At 41.1% G+C, this 20,207-nt stretch overlaps 1 protein-coding gene across 2 annotated transcripts; it reads left to right on the plus strand.

Annotated features, from left to right (window-relative positions):
* The first annotated feature begins 829 nt into the window (after window positions 1-829).
* Window positions 830-17,122, plus strand: rrbp1a (ribosome binding protein 1a). 2 transcript variants are annotated; one of them, XM_054799320.1, is made up of 27 exons: window positions 830-1,050; window positions 3,353-4,657; window positions 5,653-5,807; window positions 5,895-6,017; window positions 6,739-6,891; window positions 7,031-7,149; window positions 7,247-7,400; window positions 8,648-8,786; window positions 8,990-9,171; window positions 9,265-9,299; window positions 9,942-10,017; window positions 10,145-10,182; window positions 10,262-10,343; window positions 10,421-10,455; window positions 10,521-10,587; window positions 10,653-10,742; window positions 10,834-10,923; window positions 10,989-11,078; window positions 11,198-11,290; window positions 11,392-11,442; window positions 11,532-11,612; window positions 11,691-11,774; window positions 13,691-13,768; window positions 14,199-14,282; window positions 15,422-15,520; window positions 16,389-16,532; window positions 16,626-17,122. In XM_054799320.1, the coding sequence occupies exons 2-27, from the start codon at window positions 3,373-3,375 to the stop codon at window positions 16,662-16,664; spliced, it is 3,666 nt and encodes a 1,221-aa protein (XP_054655295.1). In that variant the 5' UTR covers window positions 830-1,050; window positions 3,353-3,372; the 3' UTR covers window positions 16,665-17,122. The 2 variants fall into 2 exon arrangements, with proteins under 2 accessions (XP_054655295.1, XP_054655296.1); XM_054799321.1 differs by lacking the exon at window positions 13,691-13,768.
* The last annotated feature ends 3,085 nt before the right edge of the window (window positions 17,123-20,207 follow it).

Below are 20,207 nucleotides of genomic sequence, written 5' to 3' on the forward strand. Positions count from 1 at the left end.
GAGAATTGTGTCTTAAACACTAAATGCTAAATGTGTGTGAAGGTTTAAGTGTACGCTTTGACCAGGTCAGTGTGTCCTGTCTTTCGCAGGCACGCAATCCAACACAGCTCAAATTCTGAATGATCATCATGTTAACACCAACAAGGCAAATATTTAATCTTATTACACAATATTTGTATTCCGATATACTTGTTTATATTTCAGAGCAGACTGAAGGCACATTTGATCAATTTGGCCAGCTTAGCTGGTGTGAGGGAAAGACTGCTGGTTGGTGATTTCCAAAGAATAGTGTTCTCAAAAGTCAAATAAAAGTTGGATTTTGATCCATCATTGTAATGATCACCATACAGTATAATAGAACGAGAATTTATTGCGGTATATAGAACAAATCTGACTCCCCGGTACAATATGACCAATACAATTGATTCAATATTAATTTCATATGCAGAAAAAATGCACCAAATGTAGGACGATTTTTTGCAATAGTTTAGGACTCTTTCCACCCCTTTATTAATAGCATAGTAAAGTAAGTATGTTGACAATTTTCTGTAAGGGTATCAGTAATTGCTAAGTCTAAACATTCCCTTTTAAAGTTACGGAATACGATTCTTCACAAAAGATGCGGACATACAAACTTACAACGACTTGAGCAAATCCCTTCTCATTTTAAACAGCTGCCCTTTGTTTGACAGAACTGAACTGTATGAACTGTAAGCCTATTCATAAGGCAAGCGATCTAAAGACTACAAATCCCAGCTTTCTAATTTCCGGTATGAATGCCTTCCAGCCAATCGGAAGCCTCCTGGATTAACGCTAGCTATCTGGGGCACAGGGCCAGCACGTCTAGCCAGCTCGAAGTGCCACGACTTCACAGTAGTCCAGCGATTGCCCAGTGGAGTTAGGGGGAGATATCTGGGAAAAAGCAACTAAGCTAGACCGCTGCAAATACCGGAAACTTCACCCAAAAGCTGCTCCATCTTAAACTGCAAGCAGTCTTCCGTCACTCAGTTTTCTTTGAGCCGAGCAGACAACGTTCTCATCATTAGCGAGGTAAGTGCGGGGATAAGAATTTTCACATTCATAAAGCCAGCGACAACTACGGTACTAGCTTGGCAGGCTATCTGCTGCTAACCCTAAAGCTGCCTACTTGTGCACATAAGCTATTTTAAACTTCATATAAAGGATTTTTGGCGATTTTGTCCGCCGTCTGTTTCGTCCGCACCAGCTATCATAACATTTTGGATGATTTTCTTTTGACACGTCATTCTAAAAAAGTTCAAGACGCTTGCCAAGTTCATTGATTCACTGTATTAGCTAAGATGCTAGCGTGCAAATTAGTGATTAAAAGCATGTAACGCACGTATTGTTTCCTCAAATGCACACCTCGTTTGCTTAAAAAAGCATGTTTTGACACTAATAGAGCTCTTGCTCTTGTCCTCAATTTTGCAGTATTTTTAGTCGGTGCTGTACAGTCATTCAGGAATACACAGATATCGAATGAATATGCGGAAGTCTTGGATGCGTTTTTGTTCAAATATAGAATAAAAAGTGTCCAGTGTTAGCAATGCGTCAAATGTGTGTGTGAGTGAAATTTGCTGCTGCTGCTGTGTGCAACGTACACGTATTGACTTTGCTCGACACATGCACGCACAGACACTTTGACCTGTATGTGGTGGTTTGTCACTTCAGCGTCTAATTATCTACACGAAAATGCTGATGGAAGACATTAAAATCAACGAATTCACTCGCGTGATCCTGTATAAATGCAGATTGTGAGATTCGAGTCAATGATCATAGTGTAAATCTGCCGGGGAAAAATATTCTCTTTAAAATGTACATTCATCAGTAGACTGTGTGCATGTGTGTGTATTCCCTAATATACGGTACGTGACAAAGTGGGAAGTTGTAGAAACTCATGACTCTCCATCTCTTGAGCAGTTTGTAGACCTTTTAAGGCCTATGGACACCGTCAAGCAACTCTACCCTTATGTACTTTTGAAAAAAGAAAAAAGTCCCTATCCACATTTAAAAAGGAGCAAAAGCATATGCACTCCTTCGTGCTGCAGTTATTTCTCTGAATTGGCAGAAAATGTTAACCACATTTGGTTATTTATCTAGCTAATCTAGCTAAACGTTCTTATTTTAGCTAATTTATACTGTATTTTGTTGTTCTTCTTTTCACCTCATATTTGTCCCCCAAATGCTGATACTGTGTGGGAATGCATAGAGGTAAGTTTTGTTGACGTTATTGGGTGCTAATGTGTCCATTTGTTTGGTGCATGACCTCAAGTTAGTTCATGCTAGCGCACTGCCTGTCATCCACACATCCACTGCCTGTCTTCTCTCTGAAAAACAAACTCCAGGCCTGTACTGCTAGTATTCATTTTGCGCTTTTAATTTGATGTTGCGCCTGTCTTAGTTTTGTAAAAAGTACATAATTAATAAATAAATAGCAGGAGATCGCTATAACGTACATTACCCAGCCCCATCACACCTAACCCGGTCCGCCAGAGGTACTGTATGTGAGAACACGACCCGGTCCGTGGATCCAAAAAGGTTGGGGACCACTTAGTAGAGGAGTTGGATACTTAAACTTGCTGCCATTTGCCTCACAGTTAGCAGATTTGGTAGCCTCAAGGCAAGAGTTTTATAAAGTGCTGAACAGCGACACCTTAAGACAGTTAGGGGTAAAAAGCTTTCAATCTGTAGGTGGAAAGAAAATTGCACAAGTTAAGGTATCTGAAAAGATATTCAGTTTAATTTTACGAGGCATTACATTTGCTTTTTTTTTTTTTCAAACTGTTTCGTATTGTGTTGCGAGTTTGTTTAAAAGTACGTATTCAGAAGCATTCAAAATTTGTATTCAGAATTCAGAATTATTCAGTATTCAGCATTTGTTGCACCGCAGGCAGTCTCGGCTGTGGTTTGGCGATTGATGTCATGTTCAGTAGTCATTCCCATTTAGATTTTGGTTGCAAGAGTATGTAACTTTCTTACTGTTTAGCCCTACTTAGGCTAATAAGCCTAAATAGGGGCTGCAATTGATTCAATGCAGTGAGAATACAATGACCTGGATGAATGAGAATATCCACAGGCAATAAGAAGGGCATAACAAAAGCGCATTTGAGTATTTTTTTATTCATTTTACATTAACTGTTATACAAGTGTAAACACACAACACACAATACACTGTGAGGTATATTATTGCATTCAGATTATTAAAAAAATAGACATTTTTAAGGCTTTTATTGGTGTGTTCATTATTTGTGGTTCGTTGGGGGTCTTGGTCTTTCTGCACCACTCATTTTTGTCTTTACAGTCCACGGTGAAAAGTCTCTCTCTCTCTTTTTAGGTGAACAAAAAAATATAACAATGGATATCTATGACCCCCAGACCCTCGGGATAATGGTTTTTGGTGGATTCATGGTGATCTCTGTAGTTGGTATCGCTCTTGTCTCCACCTTTTCTATGAAGGAGACTTCTTATGAAGAGGTACTGGCCAAACAGCGTAGGGAGTTAGGTAATATACAGTCATCTCGCACGGAGAAAAAGAAGAAGGATAAAACAGCTGACAAAAAGAACCGTGGAAAGAAGAAGGATGAAAAACCCAACGGAATGATCCCAGAATCTGGAAAAACAGATGAGACCAGTCAAGCTGATCTCGTCCCTGAACCTGTTGCTGCCCCAATTGTGGCTACTGCTCCTGCTCCTGCCCCCGAATCTGTTCCAGCTCCTGAGGTGAAGCCAAATGCAACACCTGCACCAGCCGACCGACAGCCCAAAGCTGCTGAACCAACCCCGACTCCTGCTCAGCCCTCACCTGTACCTTCACTTAAAGACAAAAAGAAGAAGAAGTCGGTCAGGACCGAGTCTGACAAGATATCTAGTCCACTCGCTGCCGCTCCCGTACCGGTCAAACACTCGCCAGCCCCTGCACTAGTCCAGACCAAAACAATGGCTGCCCCATCGACTGCATCTGGTCCAGCCAAGGCGTCCCCTGCTTCAGCTAAGTCCTCCCCGGCATCTACTTCAAACAAATCTGCTTCTTCCTCTTCCAAGTCTGCCCCTCCCTCAGCAAAATCTGCCCCTCCTTCAACCAAGTCTGCCTCCGCCCCGGCCAAGTCTGCCCCCGCCCCAAACAAGTCTGCCGCGGCGGCGGACAAGTCTGCCCCTGCCTCTCCCAAGTCTGCCTCCGCGTCAGACAAGTCTGCCCCCGCCCCAAACAAGTCTGCCACAGCAGCGGCCAAGTCTGCCCCCGCCCCGGCCAAGTCTGCCCCCGCCCCGGCCAAGTCTGCCCCCGCCCCGGCCAAGTCTGCCCCCGCCCCGGCCAAGTCTGCCCCCGCCCCGGACAAGACTGCCCCCGCCCCAAACAAGTCTGTCGCGCCGGCAGACAAGTCTGCTCCTCCCCCATCCAAGTCTGCCCCTCCCTCAGCAAAGTCCACCTCAGTACCATCCAAGTCTTCTGCTGCTCCAACCAAGGCCTCAGCAGCACAAACCAAGTCATCAGCATCTACCAAGTCTACCCCGCCTCTTGGAGCTGAAACTAAAGATGTCCCCATCATGGTCGTGCCCCCAGTGGGATCGGCGCAGACCACTACTGCTGCACCAAAATCCCAGGATCCCAAGAAGAAGGCCTCCAAGAAAAAGTCGGAGATTTGTAAGTGAATCATAAACAAAGTTAAATTTTAGTGTATTGTATTTTATTTCTTCCATTGTGAATAAAAAATTCCAAATGTAGCTTTGCAAAATGTTGGGGCAGGTAGCAAAATTCAACTCATCCGTCATCAGCAGTTTAGTGCAGGGTAGATGTACAAACAAATTATAGGGGGTACGTCGAAACATTTAATTTCTAAGTTAAGTAAATATTCTCAGTTATTTCAGAATAAGCCAGAAAATGAAATGGAACGTGTGCACTACAACTAGTTTCCCCAGGGAGACTATAACCTGTGGCACAGCTGCGCCAAAATCAGAACAGTTGTGTTACATTCTACTTTTGGAGAATTATCAACATGTATGTTACTCATGGTATGACTAAAAGGCTTGGAGGGTACACAAGACAAAAACAGTTGGGGAAACACTGGTCTAGTGGTCCATTCTACTGAATGGGAGTTGATCTGGATATTTCAGCACATTGTAATTTTCAGTGAAAGACGTCAGATGAACATTTCACAAAGAATGGCTTCACTGAAAATAGAAGAAAATCTTTTTTTTTTTTTTTTTTGCATTATTGCTTTTAAAGTTCTGAAAAAGCTTGGACTTAACCTTGTGTTCACTTTTTATATCGACTGTATAGTATAATAACACTGGAGGAGGTATGGATGAGAGCATGTCTTACAACATGCTGTATACGCTCACATTACTCAGAAGTAATGCCCTGTCAGTGCCATGCTAGGTCATTTCTGATACGTGGGTGGACAGAGCCTGTCTTAACATGGCTGCCCAGTTTTCCCAGCTAGCAAAGACTACCAGTGCCCTGAACAATTGGTTGAGGAGGGTGCGGTTCTATTATTTCCTCAGGCTTGTGTTTGCTTGATGCCACAGTGCTCCATCAGTCATTGTAAACCAAAGTAGCAGTGACCTGACGAACAAGCAGTCCCTCTTTCTCTGACTTTGACTTTATTGAACTTAAACATTTAGTTTTGTCTGGTACAGTGACTGCAGTGGATTCATCTGAGGCGCCATTGCACCTGCCCTACAAGGTCTTGGTGTCCACCATCAGCAGCATGGTGTTCAGTGAAGCAGAAACCCACAGGCTCATCGAGATGCTGTCTGAGAAAGCTGGCATCATCCAGGATACTTGGCATAAGGTAAGGAACGAGAAGTTGTGTACTGAATGCTTGGTTGGCTTATAAAGGGCGACACTTAAAAGCTCTTCGCTTCATGTGCGTTTGCAGGCCACTCAGAAAGGAGACCCAGTGGCTATGCTGAAGAAACAACTGGAGGAGAAGGAGAAGCAGCTGACAGCTGAACAAGAGGACTCCTCTGCTGCAAAGAACCGTGTGAGAGATCTCACAAAGGTACGAGTGTCATCTCATCATTAAGATCCCCATTCTGTATAGGTTTAGTAGATGCTTTTTAGTTAGTCTGAAGGAAATTCTGGGATCCAGTTTCACCTGCGGCAGTACAACAAATCAGTTTTATGTAAAGTCATGAGTGTTAGATATAAACAGCTTAAAAGTTGTGAAAATAAATACACAATAAAAGCAATGCATTTGTTCAATACAATAACAATACATTTTTAAAGGTGGTGAGTGTTCAATTGTATCTATAAACTGTTTGCACACATTGGCTTGCTGATGGCTTTATTTTGTCCTCTAGGTGGCACTAGAGGAATGGTAATAATTTGTCCAGCACCTTGAAGATGCTCACCTTAGTCTTCTTGAGGATAACGTTGATTTATGACAGGACACTATGACAGGAGCTTCTGGACACAGCATGTGATTCTTCCTATGAAGTCTACCAAGTTTGTTTTACAATATAATGTGCACAAAGTATGCATTGTTCACAACACACATTTTTGATTCGATACCTACTTGTTTTTGTCATTTAATGTCCTAAATGTCATAGATTTGTGCAGTTTTGTTATAGTGTATAATACATACACATTCAACATGCAACATCATTTGTAGCAGAGGAAGATTGAGGCGACATAATCTTGATGAAAACGGGCCTTAAATTTTAAGTATGTTTTCTTAATCAGAAAGATGAATGCATCCTAATTTTTTGTCTGCTTTTTAGGAGCTTTCTGCTGAGAAGTCCAAGGTAGCTAGTGTGGAGACCAGGCTGAGTTCCCAGCTAAGCAAGAGGGAGCAGGAAATGATTGCCCTGCAAGCTCGCATGCAGGCCAGCTACCAGGACCATGTAGCCCAAACACAGAAGCTCAATGCAAAGGCTAGTCATCTAACATAATATTGTAATTTACCAATGTAGAGTCAAGGTTGAGTTTGATAAAGATTCAGTAACATAAAAAGGTCAGTTTCACAAACCAAGCATGACTGATTAAAAATCAAACTTTGAAACTCTGTGCTAGATCCTTGGCCTGCAGGACCAACTTGAAAAGGGTCCCAATGCCCAGCTGGCCCGTCTCCAGCAGGAGAACTCCATTCTCCGTGACGCCCTCAACCAAGCCACTAGTCAGGCTGAGAGCAAGTAAGTGCACATTATGTACAGGGTCGATTTGGAGTTCCACGCTTTTCAAGAAACATGTGTTGTGAAATGCCTTTCTCAACCTTTATTCTGTCCCCAGACAAAATGCAGCGCTAGCCAAACTGCATCAGGAATGTGCAAAACTTACCAAGGAACTTGGAGAGAAGACTGAAATTCTGCATGCTGATGAACACATGAAGAAAGGCTTGGAGGCTAAGGTCTCTGCCACTGAGAAGCAGCTTTCTGCGCTGCAGGTTAGACCATTATTAGTTAATTTAAGTCATTTCTAATATGTTGTTTTCTGAATCTCAACAAGCCCAGACCTTTTCCTCCCGTCCTCCGACACTGTAATGTTATGGGAAGTTGAATTGCTCTGGAAGAACTGATCACAGGCTGAGCTGGAATGCAAGCACACTAAAATAATGACACTAAACATTAAAAGGCTAAACAGGCTAAAAAGTACAAATTTTATGAGGTATTGCATTTAATTTTTTAAAACTATATTCCCATTGTGCTGTAAAGCTAATCTGTTAAAGTTTAGAGTTTATTTAAAAGTATGAAAAGAGTTCGGCGATTGATGTTATATTTAGAGATCATTCCGATTTAGATTTGGTTGTGGTGGCCAAGACTATGTAGTTTTATGACTCTCAAAATCAGCGTAAGTACATAAGAAAAGTAAAAGTTGGCAGTTTAAACAGCTGCAACTCATTTTTTTTTAAATTTTAAACATTTAAACTAGATATATTAAATTTAACTATAGGATTTCTGTATATACTCTGGTACAGTGGAGCTGTAATAGTCCAATTTTTACATGGGGAATACTGTAATTTAAATGAAGGATTTATTATTTATTGCAGGATCAGATAAACCTTGGAATGTTATGGGAAGTTTAATTGCTCTTCAAGCACGGATCTCAGGCTGGGCTGGAATGCAAGCACAAAAATATTGAGACTACAGGGAAAATGTGTCTCCACCAGCTGGAATGTGTGCATGTCTGAGCATCTCTCTGCACAAGCTCACTGTACCTCAGCGTATAAGAGCACTAACATAACATCATGACAGTGTGCGGTGACGTTCAGCTGTGCTTGTGCATTCTGCTGATCTGTCATCCAGTTAGTCACCTACTTTAGAAATGCTGCCAGTTTCTGTCTATGTGGCGCAAGTGAGTCAGCATTTCCCAGCACCCAGGTGTTTAGTTTCAGTCGTCATTAACTCCACCCCTTATACAAATTTCAAGTCTTTAAACAGACAATTATGTTATGAGTCATCGCATTAGTCAATGCTTAGTATGCTGGCATAAAAGTCAATGTCCGTTTATGTTTCTCTTCAAAGCTCATTCTATAAGTATTTGTTTGTACAAATATGCAATTCACCCGGCATGTTGGATGCAGAAAAAGCTTCCAAATTACTTTAGTGCTTGAGTTTGAATAGAGGAAGGATGCATTGAATATTTGCTACCTCCTGCTGCTTATTCACCTTGAATTGTTTGTGTTATTGGCAGGCCAGTCACGCCGAGAGCGAGCAGGCCTTGCAGAGGAAACTGGAGGAGGTGTGCGAGGAGCTAAGAACAACACAGACTCTAAACAACAACCTGCAAGACTCTTTGAAAAAGGCCCAGCAGGACAGCGGCGCACTCTCAGGTCAGGTTATGAATTGAATGCATGAAGAATAAACATAAAAAAAGAAGTAATAGCTGCTTTATTACTCAACTGCAGAGCATAATAGGCATCTATTGAGGGTCAGATTAGAGGCTACATTAGCATTTCAAATGGATGACACATCTAGGCAAACAAAGGTCATTTGAGAAAATACGGTAAGTTATTGACAGTCTTTCTTCATGCAGGGTTTGAGGTGCGAATGGGCAACCTGCAGGCTGAGGTCAAGGAGCGCTCTGCTCAGGTGGATGCTCTCAAAGCTCAGCTGGAGGAGTCACGGGTTGAGAAACAGCAGCTTGTGCAGCAGTTGACATCCATCAACTCATTACTGGAGGCCGGTCAGAATAAAAAAGAGCAGGCACCTGATCAGGTTAGAATTTTATTTATTTAAGTTGACTTTCCTGGTGATTGATCAGCAGTTTCATTGAACCGTAATTATTTATTTTGATGAATTTTTACTCAGGGAAATGCTGCAGAACTACAACAATTAAAGCTCAGGTACATGTTTGATCCTTATTTTATAACCAACTGGTCTTGGGTATATTGTATATATTAAGTATATTGTTTGCCTGCAATTTAAGCCCAAGTGTTTGTTTTTTGGGGGGGGTGAATGGGCATGTTTTAGGTGGAAATTACACAAAAAAATGGCATTAGACTAAGGTGTTGCAAAAACAGATATGGTGCAAAAGATATTGTTTCCATGATTTCTTAAGGTTTTCAAAATGTAGAAAAAAATTACATGTTTGTCATTAATATCTCTAACACAATTCCTTAGTCTTTTTTGCTACTTTCTTCTAGCCTGGCTTGTCAAATCACAAGTCAACAAATAAAAAATAACCAATGAATGAATAGTTGTTTGCTTAGCTGTATATAAAATTGGATTTAGCAGTGACAAAGTGCTTATGATTTTTCCCCTTTCTCCAATGGAGTTGATGTGATTTGAAGTATAGACTTTCAGCTTTAATATTGAAATTTCACAAACGTGGTGTTTAGCATGCAGGAATTAAAACCATTTATTTTTAGGGGCTCAAATGTATTTGGAGAAAGTGACTACTACTTGTGAATATAGGCATATTTTGTCAAAGTTGGATGATACATTTTCCAAATACTTGTGGACCTAACCATATATGTCCTGTGCAGTCTTCAGGAGAGGGACAGCCAGTTGACTGCTCTCCACGAGGAACTGAAGCAATTGCAAATGAAGAAGGAGGCTGCTGTAAGTCTTTGAAATAGACTGTGATCTTTAATCAATAATGTCCCATTTAGTCATTGGAAGAACAGTTTTTAGTTTATTCAAATCATTAAATTGTCAATGGCTTTGCTAATTACAAACTGTTGTTCAGGAGAACACCATTTCTGAGCTGGAGCAGCGAAATAAGAGGTATGGTACACTTGGACCAGTACTTCATCCACCTTTTGTTTATGCACTGATTGTTTAGACATGATCCCTATCTCTTTAGTGAGGATTCCAGCCTTATCGCTTCGCTTCAAGACGAACTTAAAAACCTCAAAGAAGAGACGGTACAACTTAAGAACACAGCAGTAAGTACACATTGCTGTCTTCCCTGCAGGACAGGAAATTATCATATTGACTGATTTGCGTGCCCTTTCTGTTTCAGAAATCAAATGGCTCCATGGAACAGATAAAGAGCAGGTACATGACTTGAGCATGAAAAGCTCAGTCGCGTGTTTTAATGTATTCTGTTTGTTTGTTTGCAGTCTGACAGAGAAGGAGGCCCTAGTCACATCACTACAGGAGCAGCTGAGGGAAGCCAAGCAAAATGAAGTGAGAATCTTCAATTCGATCACTTTGCATTCTATCACCTTGCTGACTGTGTTATCTATTTTTAGGCTGTCACAGTCCAGCTTACAGCTTTTCAAAGTGAAGCCAAAGAATCTCTCCAAAAACTCTTCCCACTTGTACCCTTAGAGACAGCACAGGTATACAAAGCCGATTGCCTCCAAAGCAGTGTTTATTTTGGTATTCTGATTTTTATATTGTTACTTTATTGTGCTTTTTCTGTTTGTCTAGCCAAATTGGTTACAAGCTTTTACGCAGAAAGCTCAGGAGGTTCTCAACCAGCAGGAGAGCCAACAATCTCATTCAAGTCAAACATCACCTGTAAGCCGCAATCATTGACACTACACTTGATTTCGTATGAATTTTATGTTATGAATTTGTTTCAGGAGTTGCTTGAAAAGTTGAAAGAGGCTGACGAGAGCCACAGCTCCCTGCAAGCTGAATGTGAACAGTACAGGACGGTTTTGGCTGAAACGGTGAAGGAATGATTATAATATCTTCAACTGCAACATGTGTGATTACAGGGTAGGGTTTTATTGGCTATTTTGTCTCATCCTCCCCTCCCCCTCTCCCTCTCCCTCTCCTTCTCCTTCAGGAAGGAATGCTGAAACATCTGCAAAAGAGTGTGGAGGAGGAGGAGCTGGTGTGGAAATCAAAGATGGCTACCTCAGAGGAGCAGTTGAGAGCAGTAAGAAATGTTTACCTGAAACCCCTTTGCCCTCTTTGAACAGCTGCAACATTACCTCTGTACTGTTTCTTTTTACTGTAACATTTCTCCTTTGCGACCAGGCTTTGGAGAAGGTCAACAAGATGGAGTCAGAAAAACAAAATGTAGAGCAGGTTTGGACTCCCCCACCACAATCTTTCCCTTTTAAAACTGAAAATAATGCTGATGCATCCTTCAGTGGGAAACTGCTTGTCTTTTGCAGCTGAAAGAGCAGATGATGTTACTGGAAGCACAGCTGGAGAAGCAGTCAGACAACCATTGCATCGCAGAGGAAATGGAACAGGTAGTTTTCCCAAAATATGTACACAGAAGCCGTTCTACATCTTCATACATCTAACTATATGATGTGTCCTGTGTTTAGCTAAGACTGCAGCTGTCTGATAGTCAGAGCCAGCTGGGCTTGGCCCGCAAGGAGGCTCAGGCGCAAAAGGAGGAGCTTTCAAAGGTGATTTGTTGTACTTTGTCAAACATTGGCACATTTGTGGATCATGTCGGGTGTGTTCACACTAATAATTTGGTTCTCTGGTTTGTATTAAAGCAGAAAATTATACGGTGGAACCTTGTTTTTCATTATTAATATGTTCCAACAGGTTTGACGAAAACAAAAATGTACAAAAAAACAAGGACATTTTTCCCCATTGGAAATCATGTAAATCCAATTAATGAGTTCCAGACACAAAAATATTAACAAAAAATACATGTTATAGAGAATAATTATAGTTTTACATGCAGAAAACATTCATCCAATCTTCCGCTTATACGAGATTGGGTCACGGCAGCAGCAGCCTGAGCAGGGAAGCCCAGACTTCCCACTCCCCGGCTACTTCGTCAATCTCCTCCCGGCGGATCCCCTGGCATTCCCATGCCAGTTGAGAGACATAGTCTCTCCAATGTGTCCTGGGTCTTCCCCAAGGCCTCCTACCGGTCGGGCACGCCCTGAACACCTCCCCAGGGAGGCGCCCAGGAGGCATCCTGACTAGAAGCCACCTCATCTGGGTCCTCTCAATGTGGAGGAGCAGTTTCTCCCGGATAACAGTGCTTCTCACCTTTTATATCTAAGGGAGAGCCCAGCAACCCTACGGAGAAAACTCATTTTGATCGCTTGTACCTGCGACCTTGTCCTTTCGGTCACTACCCAAAGTTCATGACCACAGCCGAGGTTAGGAACGTAGATGTGACCGGTAAATTGAAAGCTTTGCCTTTCAGCTCCCTCTTTACCACAACAGACAAATGCAGAATTTGCATCACTGCAGACGCATATGCAGATGTAGAAAATAATGTGAAATAATTCATAATGACAAATGGGTGAAACTCATTGTTGATGCGGATGTCCCCGTACATCCTAGCGAGATGGAATTCAATAGTGTTTTTCACCGTCTTTTTTTCAAATTGCTGGCACTCACAACTTTTTTTTTTGGCCCCATGATAGGTTATTTAGCAGACGCTGTGTAAAAATGCATGGACAGTATGTCAGCAGCGCGCAAGGTGCTTTGTTTGGGCACTCCATTTCTTGGAACGATACAGTACAGGCAAACGGACAAGTTTGTCAAATGCAATACTGTACAAAATCCAAGGCAAAATTTGGGTGAACTTTTTTGAGGAAAACCAAATTATAAGGAAACCTAGGTTTGACTTTACATTGTACATTACACTAACATCAGATTTGTTCCATAAAAAGTAAAGTTGCAACCTGATTGGTTGGCCTGTTTGACGTACATTTTGACTTTCTGCAGTTGTAAGATAATTTACCTTTCTTTTCTGCATGAGCTTCTTCTGTGGAGTTCTTGTAGGTCCTCTGCAAGTAGAGGAATTAATGAAGCTAGCGGTGATTCCTGGTTCCTGGTGACAATGCGCATCGCTCATACTATTGTCATGCACTAGACATAAACAGTACTTGTCAAGGTGTAAATAAGTCGTGCGGGAGCGTGGTCATTTTTTGCCAAAGCGCACCATTTTCAGTCAGGAATTGCATGCCAATATGCACAATTTTCAGCCAGGAACGCATTTCAGGCGTGCCATAAATAAATAAATGACACACATTGCCACGGTAAATTGCAAGACAATGCGTAGGCAAAATGCGTGCAAGTGTAAACACCACCAAACACCGATGCCGCTTAAAGGGATGAAACTTGACGTTCTAATGCAGTTTGGCTAAGTTTAGCTTAAATGTGCTTGTCTGCTTTGGATAGCATTCAAGCATGATGAAACAAACCAGAGTTTTAACCAAACCAAACCTGTAAGGTGTGAACACACCCTTGGAGAGGTCCCTCCTAAATGTGGACAAGCGGCTTCCCGGAGTGCCGGTGGCGTCTGCGGCTGGAGATTATGTCAACAGTGACTGGCAACAGCTTCCTATTTCAGGTCAGAGAGCAACTGAGCCAAATCACCATGAGCGGTCAGCGAGAACAGAATGGCCCCACTGAGGCTCATCCCAGTCAGGTCAGGGTGCGACAGTCACAAGGCACCCTTGGGGCACAAGGCACTTCCTGTCAGAGTACTGGGCAGTCAGAACACGGATGCACATCCACATGACTAACCAAACCAGTATTGCGGTTCCAGCCTGTCCAGTACATCTGTGACACAGTACTACTTTATGCTAGCTAACCTTTGTTGTGGCATGAGCTCACAATTAACCATGACTCTTTCTCACCTTTCTTTTTTTTGCATGCTATCTTCTCCTCCTCTTGTATGTTGAACAGCATCTGAGCTGTTGTTTAACCCGAGCCTTTCACTTGAAGACAAAACTAACAGGTTGAGCATCTTTTGTGTGTGGGTGTGTGGTGCTGGTTTGGCACAAAAATGTTTGCGCACACACAAGCACGCCTGTGTTAGAGGTGTCTATATTTATAGTTTTTTTGTGTGTCACCAGGTTGTGTCCAAGTTGGACCAGACAACTGAGAAACTAGAAGGGGAGGCGACTGAGAGACAGAAGCTCTCGGAAGAATTTGAGCAGGTAGCGGTCTTTCTCTGTATTGAAAAAAAGTAGAAGATCCGACTCCCAAGTTTTGGGTGTGTACTTTTCGATTGCATTTGATTTTGAATTTGAAATGCATAATTCACCAAGAAATAAAGGAAAGTGTCCATCCACATCTAAATAGGCCAAGGAAGCACCCATTCAACGTGCTAAAAAACACATACAGTAGATCAGGGGTGTCCAGACTCTTTGCACCAAGGGCCACGTACTAAAAAATGTAATGATACAAGGGCTACTTTGATATTTTATAAAGCAACACATGTAGATATGCTAAGAAGTTATATATTTCAAGAAAAAACTGCATTTCAGCTATGTGATATACTGTAGGTGGAAAAAGCATTTTATTAGTATGAACTTTGATATTTGCTCTTTTTTTTTTTTACCCCATTTTTGCTCTTTTTTTAAATTTTCCAAATATTTCAACTTTCTTTTAAAATAATCTTTGTAAATTATGTTCATAATATTATGACATTACACCCATAATATTTGACTTTATTCCCATAATATAACTTGTTCACCAACCTAATTTTCCAAAAATTCTAAATTTATTTTGTTTAGTTTTTCCCATAATATGTTATGACATTATTTTTCCTCAAAATATTCTGAGTATATTATATACTTTTTTGTTAGTATTTTGACTTTATTCTTGTAAAATTACAGCTGTTTTTTCCACAGTGTGTTTTTTATGCAGATATTGCTGTAACTTGTTCACTTTCATACTGCGACATGGTTCCCCTTAATCAGATAATGACACGCGTGACATATAAACTACTTGTCAGAGAGTGACAATTGCTTTTAACAAAACAGGGTCTCCTGTCCTGGCATTTCAGAATGTGTAAAAGGTATTCCACCATGCTAGAATCAGGGTGTCATTTAGCCTGTTGCCAATGTTGTGGAATCTCTGTGTGCCGTTTATACAAAGCAGTGACACTGGGGGGGAAAAGCCTGCTTTTTTCTCGGCTGTGTGAAAGGGCCTATATTGTTATCATTCAATTGCTTGTGGAATTTCACAATCTCGCTCACATTTAGTCCTGTTATTTAACCTAAAACAACTTAAATGACTCTTAATAGCTGCAGCAACTCATTTCCTAACACCTGGCTGTTTTGGCAACTTGCAGGCACAGGCAACTATCACAGAACTTCAGGCTCAACTAGATCTTCTGAAGGCTTCCGCAGAGTCACCGCAAGGTGACGCAGAAGATGTTGCTCAGCTCAAGGTGTGGTCGTAATCCATTATACCATCTAAACAATGTAATAGTTAGTATAACATATACACAGTGGTGTGAAAAAGTGGTTGCCCCCTTCCTGATAACTTATTTTTTTGTCACACTTAAATGTTTCACATCATCAAACAAGGGAGAAAAAATCCAAACGTACATGGCCCTGTGTGTATGGGGGGTGATTGCCCCTTAAACCTAATAACTGGTTGGGCCACCCTTAGCAGTAACAACTGCAATCAAGCGTTTGCGATAACTTGAAGCGACTCTCTTACACGCTGTGGAGGAATTTTGGCCCACTCATCTTTGCAGAATTGGAAAATTAAAGCTGGGTTTTTTTATTTCATTTCTCCTGTTCCCCCCTCCAACTATTTTAACTTTTTTTTTATTTTCGTAATTATGACTTTATTCCCATAATATGTTGATGTCTTTCTCATAACCTAAGTTTTTCCACAACATCATTCTTTTTTTTATTTATTCTTTCTTTCTGGTATTATGACCTTTTAAAACAAATTGTGTTTTTTCTTTAACATTTCAACTTTATGCTACAAAAATGATGTTATTTTCCCTCATATTACATACTTCTCGTAACATTCAGACTTTTTCTTAGATCACAACTTTTTTCTTGTTTGATTCCATCCTTGTAAAGTTACTACTGTTTTTCTAGTTGAATTATATTTTTAGAATCTGCCGTGGGCCAATTAAAAAACAAACAAAAAAAAAAAAACACGCAGGCCACAAATGGGGCCCCCAGACCGCACTTTAGACACCTTGACTCTCTTGTCCATAGTTAAAGCATGCATCTGAGATAAGTTATAGGATAAGTAGTAGAAAATGAATAAATAGTTTGTGCGTGCTGTGGCTACAGGAACGCCTGGAGAAAGAGAAGAAGCTGTCCAAAGATCTGGGACAGGCAGCCACCAAACTCCAGCAACTTCTCAAAGCCACTCAGGAGCAGCTGACCAAAGAGAGAGAGACGGTGATAACACTACAGGAGCACCTGGATGGGAAGGTGACAGAAGGACACACACACATACACACACAAATTTCTGTATGCAACAAGTCAGCTCAATTTGCCTGAATTGTTCTTATTTCTCCTGTCAAGGGAGAGTATGTGGAGTTGAAGGAGGGAACGTCCGTCTGAGAGGAAGCTCACTACATGTGGACACCAAAACCAAATATGCCTTACGATTACCATAGTTATGCATTCCAAAACTTTCTTTATTGTACTGTAGTTAATTGCATTTGTTTTGCAAAGCTAGTGATCAAATATTTCCAGGTAAGATTAGAGGAGGAAATCCTGCTGCAATCTTGACTGACACTCACGTTCCATCAACAATTCTGGCTATGTCAGAAGATGTTACAGTCCCCTCCCCTCACCGCCTTATAGCCAAACATTTCCCCATGGTCCAGTGTTAAAAGGGAAACCGATTGTGCGTCAAACGTACATCAACTTGTGCAATTACTTTTTTTTTTTTTTTTTAATGTGGTTGATTGATGGGAACACTTTACGGTGACACTACAAGTCCTTTGGGCTTCCTGCCATAGCGGGACACCAGCTCATTGAATTTGTATGAATGAATAAACTACAGTGTAACTATGTCACGGTGTGCCTATTCTTCTGACAGCTTAAACAACATACAGTATCTCTCTATGTAGAAAGCAACAATACAGAGATTTTTCTTTAAGAGAATGTTAATTATTTATATTGTATTTATTTGATATTGTATTATTAATATTGAGCTAACGGGGCTTGTGGAGGGTCTAACCAAAGGGAAACAGGCTTCCGCTTGAGTGAACTTTTTCCACTTGGTCCTAGTGCTTCACTGATGTCCTTTTAATATAGCATAACATTGTTTACATTTGTTTTTAAAAACTAAACTTAGAGCCCCAAGTTACATCAGTGTGCTCAGGTAAGAAGGGCTAAGAGTGGAGAAGAGGCCTTTTAAGAGGCTTTCAAGTAGTTTTAAATATAGGACAGTGTGAGACTGACATATTAAACACTTTTAATTTGAATGGGAAAAAATACAATTATATAATCCTGTAGAGATTGATGATAATGCATCAATGAAAGCATATATAAGCAAATATTTCTGTCCCCCAGTAGGGGCATGACAGAAAATAATTGAAAACCACTGCTGTAATGTTTGATGAGACACCAGCACCAGACTTAATCGTCACAACAGGCTTTTATGGCAGATTTGAATTATCTCACAACAGGTGCAATAATCCATAACACGAGCTACTGTTGCGGCTGTCATGGTAACTACATGATCCGTCCATGAAATATGATCGGTTCTGCACATGCGCAAGACGTATGTCATTTCCTTCCATAGACAGACGAGTGGGTTTGTCCACTGCTGCGATACGTCAACGTTGCCGCCATATTGGATGTGACAAGGCGGCGCTGTAAATGAATACAAGTAAATGTAAAGGCACCTTATGTAAGTACTTTTACTTATAACTACATTTACTTGTAATAATGTGTGAAGGCTGTGCTGTCAATGAATACAAGTAAATGTACAGGCGCTTTATGAAAGTACATTTATTTGTAATGTGTCAAGGCTGCGCTGTAAATGAATGAGTAGATGTAAAGGCACTTTATGTAAGTACATTTACTTGTAACAATGTGTCAAGGCTGCGCTGTAAATGAATACTAGAAAATGTCAAGGCGCTCTATGTAAGTACATTTACTTGAATTCATTTAGAGCGGAGCCTTGACATATCCAGTATGGCGGCGACGTTGACGTACGGCTCAGCGCTCGATGCTCGACTTCCTCCTCGTAAATTTTTAGAACAGCTTCTGTGACGTCACGTGCCGTCTTTTACATTTTAGTCAATAAATACACGTCATATATGTACTATATTGGGGGTTCTTTTCTTAGTGACTCGTATTAGACTTCGCCAGATTGCGGATGTTTCTATAGTCTTTATTCACCAAGAGTGACCCAAAACTTACAACGCACGTAGCGCATGCAGATATGCGACGCGGCCGTTCATATCCGTTCACTTATAATATACATGAATACAAACAAATACATAAACCATCTAAAACAACACATAAGATATTTTAATGTAAAGCAACTGTCAGCAGAGTGCAAAGATGGATCCATCCAAACGTATCATGCTAGCAAATGTTTTTGGAGTTTTTTCAGTGGTGGCAAAAAAAATAATTTATGCAACCAGAAAAAGAGGGTTTATGGTTTCTCTACTTGCACTATGGATATGATTAAAAAAAAGATCAATTATGTTGTCATTTCTTGAAAATAAATAACATTTTTGTTGTGGGGGGGGGCGTATATTGCAAATGCATAGTACAAATCATGTTGCCTGATGCTTACAATGTAATGTTTACGCATGCGTCGTACTAATCGTCTAACACGTGACTGACGAAAAGTAGGCCGACAAGATGTAGATGCGTGCTGCACATGCGCAGAACCGGCCAGGTTTCCGGTAAGGATCATGTGACATGTGCTCTCCTAGGAAACACATTCATAGCAACACAAGCAGGAGTCTTATTTACGTCTTAAATTGCTTTTCTGTTCAGATCAGATACTTTCTCTCCAAAATAAAATTCACATATCTCCAAGAGAAATTACTATAAAGTAATTTCAGTGTAAAGGCGACTATGGGGGATGTTATTTCATGTCTAGAGCACTCTTAATGTTAAAACTTGTATGTAGACTGTCGCAAGCAGGTTTTCCATGCTCTAACTACAAAAATATCCAATTTATAAATGATCCTACTTAACAGAAACTCACTCGGATAAATGGATTACTGTACTTAATCTTAAAATCACTTTCCCCCCCCAGAGATGTGCTATTTTAAACCATCCTCGCCACTGTTGCCAGGCCTGGAAACTTTTAAAAGGGGATCTTTTATGCTTTTCTGACCTATAAATGTTCTAACAATGTTGTATTCTTGTTAAATGATACCAACGCGTCAGATAATGAGATTTGCGCATTTGGAAGAGACCTGAAAACGGTTTTGGACAGCTATGCATGCCGTTTGTTTTTTTTTTAACACAGTTCCATTGATGTCAATGCAACCTGGACTTCCTTATATGGGCATGCCCAGCACCCCTGCTCTGCTTCGCTCTGTGCACGGTGTTAGCACGTCGAGCAATGGCTCCCAGGAAATGTTTGTACGGGTATGCCGGAAGAGGCTAGCATCAGGCAGAAGTTGCCAATTCCCAGCCAGGAAGAAGAAAAATATGCTCCAACTCTCAACAGCACTTCATACTGGGCTGTTTTGTGAACATGGGCCAAGTCGAAGCTGGATTATCCGCCAAACTGTTGCTGAAGTCCGACGCCTTTCCAACAGTTACTTAGTCGTGTTGAAGAGTCAGAAGAGCAAGCTCTAAGTAACAGTATCAGTGTCCTGTGATTCTTTTGTGCAAGTAATCGGACAAAAAAAAAAAAACCTCCAAAAAAACAAAATGGGTTCGGCAGCTGTCCGGAAGTCCTCTGGAGCGCTTGGGAGTGTCACCAATCACAGGGGCGTGGGCTCAGCGGGAGGCGTATCTGTAGGAGGGCCGGGGGTGGAGTAAATTACAGACTGTTTGGGAGGGAGGCAGGAAACACTGCAGGAAGAGTTGCAGAGTCTGGAAAATCTAGAAAGCTTTCTGTGAGTTAGCGTGTGTAGCTGCTCTGTAGGAGTCCAGCACTCAATACAAAAGGCCCAAAAA

Source organism: Dunckerocampus dactyliophorus, chromosome 14 (assembly GCF_027744805.1).
Source record: "Dunckerocampus dactyliophorus isolate RoL2022-P2 chromosome 14, RoL_Ddac_1.1, whole genome shotgun sequence".
Classification (NCBI taxonomy): Eukaryota; Metazoa; Chordata; class Actinopteri; order Syngnathiformes; family Syngnathidae; genus Dunckerocampus; species Dunckerocampus dactyliophorus.

Coding starts and splice junctions, on each gene's coding strand:
- rrbp1a (XM_054799320.1), top strand. CDS start 3,373: ATGGATATCTATGACCCCCAGACCCTCGGGATAATGGTTTTTGGTGGA. Junction 11,079..11,197: donor GGACGGTTTTGGCTGAAACG/GTGAAGGAATGA, acceptor CTTCTCCTTCAG/GAAGGAATGCTGAAACATCT. Junction 14,283..15,421: donor TCTCGGAAGAATTTGAGCAG/GTAGCGGTCTTT, acceptor GGCAACTTGCAG/GCACAGGCAACTATCACAGA.